The sequence below is a fragment of the Papilio machaon genome, chromosome Z (assembly GCF_912999745.1).
Source record: "Papilio machaon chromosome Z, ilPapMach1.1, whole genome shotgun sequence".
Classification (NCBI taxonomy): domain Eukaryota; kingdom Metazoa; phylum Arthropoda; class Insecta; order Lepidoptera; family Papilionidae; genus Papilio; species Papilio machaon.
In genome coordinates, this window is record NC_060016.1 from 6,939,175 (window position 1) to 6,951,184 (window position 12,010).

Genomic DNA, 12,010 nt, shown 5'->3' on the forward strand with positions numbered 1-12,010 from the left:
ATAAATCATATTCTGTTTCAATTATTCTTCAATTTGTTCTGAATGCTAATAGACAATTAACATTTAACTGAAATTCTTACCTTAGAATTCCAATACTGTCATCCTTTTAATTCTCTCTGGTAAAACTGAGGATGATTGATGTTTGTTAGAAGGTTAGAACGCTAGAACGGCTGAACAGATCTTCATGAAATTTAGATCATAAAGTGAAAGAATACATAAGCTACTTATTAAGTTTTCTTTTATAATTCCGCGCGGACAGAGTCTCGTTCGACAGCTAGTATGTAACAATAGTAGTGACACGATAGACGTTAGCTAGGGTTAAATAGTAAACAATTATCAACTGTAAGACTTAGGACCTTACAATAAAAAACTTCAATTACATGTTAGCTAAAACATATGGCAACACTATCATCGCACGCTGATATAAGACATTATCAAAATCATGATTATGTGTCGGCTTCCGAAGTGCGATCTTGACTTATAAATTACAAAATAAGTATACCAGAAGCAGATTTGGTGGTACATACATGTTTAATAGTAAGTGTAAGCTTTTATAACCACGTTCGTTCATATTTCACACGTTCACGTTCATAGTTTCAATCATCTGCGATCAAAGGGTCAGTGTCGAACTATAAATATGTATATATATTATTTTACGAGACATAATCGTAAAGTGAGTTCAGATAACTACATGTCGGTTGAATATCCATACGTACATAACTTTAGCCCATTTTCAATTTCAGAATAGCTGCATTAAATTTCAAATTACGGATTTCAAAAATTAAAAAGAGCTTTTATACATTTTTTGGGTAAACAATAAGTAGAGTTGGAGACATCTAGGCAGCCGACCATATAAATAGAAAATTTAAGCCAAAACATAAAATGGGATAAGACCAGGGAGACGGTGAATAAGTATTCTATGGTCATAAGATTAAATATTAAAAATATCACATATGTTTCCATATTATTTCTTGCTATTAATTAAACATCTGATCTTTTTCAAGTGTTGTTACGCTTATGACAGTGGAAACCCTATGATTATACATAAAGTCTTACTTTCATTGGGTATTTCCCATAGAAACGATCGGCCTACATCAGATCGATCATACAGCCAAATTAATTTTTCCTATTGGGCCGAACAGTACGCTGGTTAACCGTATAGGGAACACCCCCTTTATTAGCAAATATAGAGTTTTTCTAGTTTACAGTGACTTGGACCTTTATTTCTAAAAGGTCTTGCTTGTGTTTTCATTTCGTTTATGGGAAGGGCGTTACTGTGTATTCTTCAATGCGAAGATACTTAGTATAGATATATCCTAATAGTGTGTTTCCACTGCCTAAACACTCATATAAATATATTAGCGTCTCTCTCATTCTTCTAAAAAAACTAGAGTTAGCAATATATGTTATTGTACAGATGTTTCAACGGCGGAAACCTCCGACAATGTTTAAACGCGTGTATTTAAAACGCGCGTCATTTATCTGTTGCTAATAACAGCCTCGTTCACCGTAGATTTCTGAGATCAAAATGTCTGTATAAACATGTACGTACGAGTGTTACGTACATGTTTAGTTTTGCGTCATTTTCGGTGTAAACATATATTCTCATCCCTGTAATTATATTTGACAAAACAGAGATAACAGTATGATTTAAGCTGGGATTTTGGTCTCAGAAACCCACGGTCAGTCATTTAATTGTTACACAAACAGTCCCTTACTAAATCTACTGTAAGCGCCTTCCTTAGTGACCAGCTCCGAATGTGGGAGTTAATATATGAATAACTTCCGAAATATAGATCACACGCATCGTTTATTTGAAGTTATATGACAAATGACCTATTTTTTTAAATGGCCGCTTTAGCTGATGTAAAGTGCGTTATACGCAGTTCCCTTCAGATTTTTAGCACGGGTAATAGATGACGCTATGCATCGTCTGAAGAATCCATATTCTACCGTTTTTAAAACACTTTTCCATCAGCTATGATCGGTTATAATCAAGTATGCGATGACTAATTTAACATACATGCAAGAAATTTATAAAACTATACTAATTTTTTATATTATCTTTGAAGTATCGAGGGGGTCATGCCGACGATTTCACAAATAAAAACCTAATTAAAGGGTAATAAATTAAATAATATCTTAAAATTACATTAACATTTTAATGGCTGATTATTAAGTCAACAATTTTTAAAATATATATGTGTAATATCATAAGTATACATTTTTTTGTTTATCTTAAATTTAACTTTTTGTTTTTTTTATTAATATAATATAATTAAACGAAATTCTAAAATGTATACTCTTTTAAAACTATGAAATGGTCATTATTTATTGTAATAACATGTTATTTGTTATAATAAATAATAAGTTAAGCTATATTATTTACTGGATAAAACAGGAAGCGTTCAGGTACAAATGATTTTCAATATTGTTATCACTATTTTTTTGTAATTTTTAAATAAGGTAATTAAAACTGTACTAAATTAAACTTTATGTAATTTATTAAAGGTTTCTTTGATATATACCTTTACTATTTGTTTATTTTATCATTGTTAACTCAATATATTTACGTTACTCATTAATGTAATACGCATGTTTTCTAAAAGAAACCTTAAAAAAACTACAGTTTTTAGCGCTTTTCCGCAATAAATATGAAGCAGAAAACATTGTTATCGATCTCTTCTCGAGATTTTCATCTTTTGGATGACATGATTTGGCATCAAAGCATTCCCTAGGCCTAAATTTCAAAATGTAATTTTTTTTAGATATCCTTAAATTAACTATACTAAAATCCATCCATCCAAACCATCTTTCGCTTTAAATCCAAAGCACTGTTTTTACACTTATACGTATGACAGAAATATTTTTGTTATATAATTATAAAAATAACTAAAGGCAAGTGTTGATACGTTCTGTCTCTAATTCATTAAGTTTCGATAATCCAAAAATTGTGAATGCGTTTTGTAATAATTTTGAATTTTTGGGGTTATGATAGAATGCGTGCTGTAAACTTACCTTTCTAGGCGGGGGTTGCATGATGAGGTCGCGAGCGATGGCTTCGGTTCACTAGCGCGCTACCGGTCGATCAGAACACACGTAAGCGTGGCGGTGCTCTGCCGCGTTCGCAGTCCCGCACGCCCGTTCATAAACTGGCACATGCGCTCTCTGACCCCTCATCTACCGTGGCCATAGACTTATATCCAAAGACTAACTATTACATAATTTGCTACTAAATTTCTATATTTCATTGTATTATCTTAAGTATAGAATTATTACGTTTCTTTTATTTCACGAAACTAATTCTTGGATAACAATATGGCAAGACTCCACTTTAACTGCTCCAAAGATATAATTTACGTTCTCATCTCCATACTTCCAATCCAAAAAAGTACATTAAAATTCAATCAATTTATCATTTTGCACTTTTTGTTCCGCAGTCCTTTATGCTCATACGACCCTCATCTATCTGTTTCCATCTCTTAGATAGTCTTACTTGCTCTTAGACTATATTTTGATTTCTATCTCATTTATTATACGATCTATATATCAATAAACTTGTACGGAAGCAAAGTCATTCAAGGGGCATTTTAAAGTTTTAATAAAAAATTATAACGCTTATACTACTTATTTCTACTACTAATTATATACAACAGAGCATTCCACGGTTCCCAATGTAGCTGAAGTACTATAAATATTGTACAGCATAGGAAAGTTTTCTGAATGAAGAATTCATTTTAACTTCAAAGTAATTCGAAGTTTTTAAACGCCTGCCAGAACTGACTAGGTGTGGATTCCAGGTAAATGTAATAAAAAATAGTATTTTTATGTTTTCCTACAGTCCATAGAAAGCGTAAGTTTACCAGTTTTATTTTTAAATAAAGAAAAGTTTTAGATGAAAGAAAAACACTTTCATTAAAAGCATCGAAATCTGTTTGCAGCACTTATCGCTATTTGAACGTATCTAAAATTAATAAACTTTCTGTGTACTTTTATCATTACAAAATTTTATTATCTCAGCACAATAAAAACTAATTACCGACAATAGACGGAAATACATGCTTAATATGATAGGATATGATGCCGTTCAATGTAATTTTTAAAAGTTCCAATGGTATTGTAATCCAATAATATATATTTATAAATTCCAAATAAATTCCACTAATTTTTTGTTTCATTAAGCTTAATCATAATATAATCCGTATGCGAATCGTTCTTTTTCCAGATTGCAACAAGACAACTTCCCGGTGCGTTCCTTTGGAAATCCCGTTCTTCTTTCCAGTTGCACTCGAGGATAGTGATCTCGACTTACTAAAACCCCCTCGGGATTTAGAAAGTCGAGTCTCACATAATCTTGTCTTCTTCCCAGAAGGCAAGATATCTTTTGAAGATTGACTGTTTTTTCGGTAGAAGATATAATTTCAAGCGAATAAAAAAGCATATTTTTAAATCGAAGATTGCAAAGCAATTGTCGTCTAGAGGTGTCCGTACTCCTTCCTCTTTCCTGCCAAGGAGGTAAGTCGGATAAACGTAAATATGGGTTTTGCAGCCCATTTCCAGAAGTTTAATAGCCTTTTTATAGTTATATAGTAATGTACTCGTAGTTAGGTATATAGTTTATAGCCTTAAAAATTAAGTCAATCGTAAGTTAATGAAACTTACCAACAGCTTCAGATGATTCTTCGGTGTCCCGTATTTACGTTTGCAGTTGCTCATTATCGTTTACTCGCACATTTGGTAATTAAAAAAATCATAACTACATGTTTTTACACATGCTCTTATTTTATTTCACTTCCTTTCCGTGGGTTGCAACACCCGCACAATAAACATATACTTATCTGATTATCTCTGTTTATCGAACAATATTCATATACACATGTGTTTTTTTGTAGTTCAAATCTATGGTTATTTTACACATTTCCCTTTATGCACTTTTCCTGCGGTTGTGTTCCAAAGAAATTGTTTAATAATAAATTAATCGGAGTTCTAAACCTGCGCGTCGTATCGCCAGTACTTTAGCCACGTTAGATAAACTGCAACATTCGATAAATTTCGAATCAGCTAGATAACAAGTAGTTATTGATAACCACTGAGTTAATGGTTATTGTTTGCATTACAGTGGGTTTCCATGAGGAAAAATCATATATAAACTACAGTTAACACTCTTTTTTTCTTTTCAGGAGTATACGACAATAAAAGCAAAAAGTGATCTAAAAAATTTATTAATGAATGAGGCGACTATGTGCACATTGAAACCACTTGTACAATATTTACAACACCCGCGTTACAGCAATACCACTACAATCTTCTTCCGATTCCAGCTTCATTCACTAAACATACTACAGACTGTACACAGTTTGTACAACATATCCTTACAAACTAGATTCTAACAAACTAATTTTAAACATTGGAAATATTGTTGATCGTAATTATAAGGATAATGCTATAAATATAACATTTGCTTATATATTTTCGACATATGTGTTCAAAATTACATAAACATATGTTATTTTTGAAATATTGTTAAACTAATGACTGATACGAATTGCGCAGTCAAGACGTTATTTCTAACATTGATAACTAACTTTTTGCGAATGTGGCACGTAAAAGTTACACTTTTTCAATATATACTTGTTGTCAGCTACACTTTTCTCTTCGTTCTTTTTAAAATATTTTAGCTTCGCATAAACCAACGCACGTTCGTCATCTTTTTCCTTGTCAGTCTATATCCTACATCACCAGAGCGTACCCTTTTGCGTTTACAACATGCCTTTTTAAGTCATAATTACCTCGCTTTAACTTTTTTTTGACATCTAGTTACAGACCAAAAGCTATGTGCTATACATTACTCACCATTCTTTCGCGCTTTTTCCATTAATACCAACTTTCACTGCCATTCATATAACACAATATTACAGTTAGCCAAAGTTTTTCCACAATCTCTTCCGGAGCTGCCTTACCAGTTACTCTTTTACTATTTCATCACATCACTCAAAGATCTATTATTCAGTTATCTGATGGATAATCTATAGATTCTGTTACGCGACAAGAGTGAAAAAAGTGGAAGGAGAAAGTAACAAATGAAGAAATGTTCTATATTTTAATCCTGATACTACACGACAAATTTGTGAAAGCAATCAAAAAAGGCAAAATTCAGTTTTTCCCTTTTATTGCATCAGAAAATAAGAAGAGAGAAAAGAGAGAAAAGAAGAGAAAAAAAGTGGGGAATGATCCAATTGCGGGAAAAGTAAAAATAGTCCCATCCAAATAAACGTTACTCAAATTATTTCATAATAATCGGTAAATTATGTTTCAATTTATTTTGTAACATCAAAGATGGTTGATAAATTGCTATTAGAAAAAATATTGCAACAATTGAGCTTACGAGAAGTACCGTTGTAAGTGGAGGTGACTGGCGAACAGCGTAGGTAGCTATGCATACGAGATATTTGTATTTTCATTGTTCTCATACACATCTTGTTTTCATGTTTGTCCGCCACAGAAATAAATCGAATCCTGCTCTAACTTTACATACGTCTTATCCATTCAATGATAGTGCCAAGCTCTCCTTTCATTCATATTTTATTTTTTCAACACAAACATATTACACATTTAAATGAACTCAGAAAATATTCATCCATTTTCCACTTTAGGAAACATCAGTGCGATAGTAAGCATATAGCTAGGATTAACCTTCATGTATTACTTACCCTTTCATTCATATTCATACACACATACATACATATACGCAAAATGAGCCCATTCAATAAATCTTAACAGAATAAGGTGCTGTTTATGTATTGTTAGTCATAAGATTCTATAACTTCCATCAGATTATTTTCAAAGTATTTAAATGCTGCTGACAACTATATTAGTGTAATTTTTATGATTGCTTTTCTGTTATTTCAAATAGTTTTACAGGACTTTTGATTTATGTACTCCCAATAATAATCATATTTTAAAACTACACATTTTAATCGGAATATATTCTAAAAGAATACCTATATAAAGGTTTTACTATTACTATTGGGAGTTTTTAGGAGTGAATGTGGAGAAAGAATACATATAGTGTTCCTGCGCTATAGTAACAATTGAATTGCTTTGTCGTTCAACTCAATAAACACGTGACGCTATCAACAACATTCATTCCGATCAACAAGCCTTAAATTTAATTCCAATTCCGTACAACACTTATAATGTTCAACACTCATTAACACAAAATAATTAATATATAATCATGCGCTTAAAGCACGAAACCTTAATAACACGTGTCTAATATAGTACCAAAAAAATTTACATTTATTACAAATAGAAAGATTACATATAAGATAAAAATTATAATTTGTTAATTATCAGAAATTCATTATTAAATCACATAATCATTCCATTACATAAAAAATTATAATTCAATAACGTACAAAAATGTAATATTAAATAACATAAAGGATTACTTTTCTACTCTGATTACGATATTTTTCCATCGCAAAAGAAGGGTGACGATAAACACATCGAACGACGACATTGAATATCTTCTAATTACATTCTGATTTATGATTGACTAAATTATACGCCACTTCATATACAACTGAAAATTACTTAGTTTAAAACTCATTTTGTATTGTGTTAAATCATAACCCTCCGTAACATGGTCGTCAAAACTAATTCCAAACTATGATTTACAATAATCTTAAAATAAAACAAATCACAGTAGCAAGGTAATAAACGACATCCATATTTCATTTGAAAATAATTTCTCTTTTGTGCGTAACTTAAAATAATTTATGAAAGACCAATTTACTCAATGAAACAAAAAGTAGTTCAGCCTACTCAAACTTCAACGAAATATTGCTCCACAATGATAAAGTTTGCCGGAAGACGATTCGTAAAACGATTTAGTTAAAATTAGGTATGTACTGTACAGTAATTTGAAAAAATATGTAAGAGTTTTGTTATGTACAATACATTTGGTTTCAACAAAAAAATATATAGAACTCATAATACATTCGTCTTGTTCGATTTTGTTCGAATAGATTAAATTCCATTGAAGTTTTTAATTTGCAACTTTTGGCAATACAAATAATTTCATTTCAATACATAGGAACTTAATTTTAACTTGAACTTTTTTACAAACAATATTATTAGGAATGATACATGGAAATATTTTTATCGCTTACTGAAGCTCAATGACATAATAAGATCATTCAATATTTTATGATTTAAACTTACATTTGTATCGATCATCTGCCAGCATTTAGCTGCTTTATTACTACTACAAGAATCGTATTGATTAACATAAAGAGTCCTAAACGACATTGTAACATTTATCGACGTTAAAAGTACTTATTTTATATATTTATTAATAATATTGTTCATAAAAAGACACAGACATAATATGTAATATATGATAATAAAATACACGCTTGTACCAAGTAATTATTCAATTCAATCAATCATTCAATTATATACTTTATTAATAAGACAAGTTAATAATATAGTCAATAATGTGACAAACGGTCGGCCTCCAGCTCGATTCCGAGTGACATCCGTTCAATGAAGAGTTTATTTACAAAGTACATATATTACTAAATATTGACTTTAACAGAATTATGACATGCATCATCTAAATCTATTTTTTTGAAAATGGTTACATGTTTTTCTATCATTTATTTTATAAAACATTCAAAACACACAGTTTATCATTAAGCTCTATTTCGGGGTTTATTATTTATATTTTAATATTATGATTATCGGGGACATAGATAAATTGCACACCGAAGAACTACGGTTAAATGGTTCAAAGTGAAACTTTAGATCTAAATATTTAAAGATCGTCATTTTTATTTACACTGGGAACATCACTCGAAATCTGAACGACAAAAATGAAATATGTAAATAGAAATCGTGTTAGTTTCTTTTCAAAAAAATAATTGCCAAAGTATTTAAATAAACCGTTGAAATTTGAAGCTCCGGACGATTTAAATGAAATTATATGAATTACCTAAAAGTTATTCAATGTTTCCCAATTGACAACGTTTGATTTAAAAAAAAAGTGACAGCGCAAAGCTCAACATTAATATCAAAATAAATTGTTATCTTTTAAAAAATAATTTATTGTATTTACATTAGATTATATAATAGTAAGATCAGTTTATTTACAATCCATTTTTATATTTATGGTAACGAAATTCATTGCCCTTAATAAGTGCGGATTTCTTATATTAAATGTTTTTATGGACTCTATCGCTAACACTGAGTTGGTCCTACTGTAGTTGACCCTACGGAGAATAAAACATCAGACCAGTAAGATTACTAAACATTCGCATTTCAATATTTTCGCTATTTACATAAATGGATTTAAATGTTTTAGGATTTTAAAAAGTGTAAACGGCTTGTATTGCGACTGTTTCAATCTACAATAAAAATTAATCACGCACCCTATCTACCGAGGATTGGACCGAATGGCACTGCAAATTTTTAAATTAGTAATGAAGAATGTCTTAACAATATGTCTACGTTATTAACAATAAACACCGCGATTCTAATATGCACTTGAGTAGTTACGAGTACATGGCTTCTTTTATAAGCTTGCAATAGACAAAATTATGAATTGGTTTTAGATTTATATTGGTTCCATTACTGTACTAAATTTTCAGGGATCGGCTATTTCTAACATTTTTTAGGACATGGAGGCAAAAATTTCACTTAAATTTATTTTGATATTGTATTAACGTGAATATATAACAAGGAAACAGTTCGAAGGAAGAAAAACTAAAAAGGACGGAAAAGGTATTGGATCTCGAACGACAAAATTACCAGACGAAATGCAAATAACGATTAGTCATTAATGTTTTAAATAACATTTTCGTGCATTATGTTTGCTTGTGACCAAGGGATGATTGGGCGCGACGTTAGAAAAATTGGGATATTTGTTAGAATATTTTAATGTAACATGATTAAATCCAGCATTGATTATTCCAACCGAAATACGATTGGTATTCACTTATTTCATTTAATCTGTGGACAATTATAATAAATATAAGATAAAAGTTGTTTTTGATTACATCTACGCTATTGCATTATAATTGAAAAAGACTTTATAACAATAGCTCATCATAATCTACTCATTATTGTAATTGTATATTTAACTGATTAATGAATAGTTTTTAAACATTTAGTTCCTTATAATAAGTTTATTAATATGTACATAGATTTGATTATTCATATACAGAATTATTATATTTCTAAACCAAAATACAGAAGCGGGTGAAGATAAGCATTTAAATTTTAACTCATGATTGTAAGAGAAAAATAAATACTTTAAAAAAATATTTCCTCGAAGATAAATTTAGATAACTATAAAAATTCATCAAAGACAAATTTAGATGACTATAAAAATATCAAAATCCTCGGATAGAATGTACAGCGCGGACTTACATCGCAATAAGACTTCTAAAAAGCTCTTAAAAAAACTTCCTCTTAGATACACTTAGGCCCATATATTGACAAGATACGAATAATAAAAAGTCTGATCTATGATTATATTTATGGAATTTTAAAACTTTCTTACATTAATGTGGCAAATCTGTAAAGGTCTGTATGGATCAATGAACATTTTAAAATGTTACATTTAATATATTGTATCGAATATTCTTGGTATTTCCGTGAGTTGTACACTATTTGTGTTGTGAATTGAATAATTGTTTTTAAGCTTCTGTCATATCGAGTTTTGGATGCACAAAACTTGACAATCGTTTGTTGTAATACGTCATAAGTCAATGTTTCACTTTACAAGTCGGTTTGTTTTATGCACATATTAACAATAGGACAAATATTTTACGAAGTTAACCTATCTTTAACAATCACTTAAACTAACATATCCCATCTAGGTCTCTAACCTTGACTATATGATGAGTATTGCCAAATATTGCACACAACACGGATAGGACATATTCTTGCTATCATCAAACTTATGATTCAGTCCATTATAATACATCTATATACAATGACAAGTTACGCTTAAGATAACAATTATTCTTGTCGCGATTTACTTTGATATGCTAATGAAGAATAAAAAACATATATACAATATATTATATACATTTGCACCACTTAACTTGCGGGTGCTTTTGGCGGATGAAAGATACCAATTTGATTTTTTTTTTCTACACAAAGCGTTTACATTTTGTCTACTGATTGATAAATGTTAATATATAAATAACGTATGTACAATTTAAATAAAGTTGATAATATCGCGATTTATACAAAGATCATAATAAATACATAATATTTTTGTTATTATATGTTCAAAAAATAAAAAATATAGGTAGTTGTATTTGAGTATAGACAAAAAAGGATGTCGACTTAATGTGAAAAAGTGAATGAAGTAATTTTTAAATAATGCGCTTTTCTAATACATAAATTTAGCGTCTTTGGTGAAAACAGAGCCAAGATCTTACGAATTAATATGGGATGTACTTATTATGAGAAAGAATTTTAGTGTAAAATTATTACGGATAGCGATAAATATTATAGCAAACCGCCAGGTTTATATAATTTATACGGGCAAATATTACTCGAAACCAAAAAAATAATTTGTTAAGAATCACAATCCTAAAGATATTAAGTAAGATCGTAGTAAAATCAGCAAAACATGGTTGTGATAACTAGTCATAGAAGTGTGTAAATATTTGAATAAAAGCAATATTTATCACAGTTTAAAAAAAATGATTATGCAAACTAAGCTATCGTTCTTTGATAAACTTGTCGATTTACAGATTGAATACAAAAAATAAGAGTTAATTTTTTAACAAATGAAACCGGTATTTATCACAGTTTTAAACAAAAAGAAACATACGTATTAATTTACAGATAGAATTCATTAATAATAAATTGTCATTTTTTATTTACTTCGCAATTCTGTGGCTAACGGGATAAACCTACCTAGTGCTGAGAAATAATTTAGTAATCATATGTTGAAGCATGTATCTGAGAAATACCATAGCTATTCAAG

The 12,010-nt window shown here is 29.9% G+C and overlaps 1 protein-coding gene across 4 annotated transcripts in view; it reads right to left on the minus strand.

Moving 5' to 3' along the window:
* Positions 1–4,796, minus strand: part of LOC106717314 (protein nervous wreck) — a 42,745-nt gene extending 37,949 nt beyond the window's left edge. For 3 of the 4 annotated variants that reach the window (XM_014511154.2, XM_014511157.2, XM_014511156.2), the window contains exon 1: positions 4,663–4,796. In XM_014511154.2, the coding sequence (XP_014366640.2) occupies positions 4,663–4,716 (54 nt within the window). In that variant the 5' untranslated portion in view covers positions 4,717–4,796. Of the gene's footprint in view, positions 1–3,018; positions 3,154–4,662 lie in introns of those variants that run through there. The other variant, XM_014511155.2, reaches the window with a different exon arrangement.
* Positions 4,797–12,010: the final 7,214 nt, after the last annotated feature.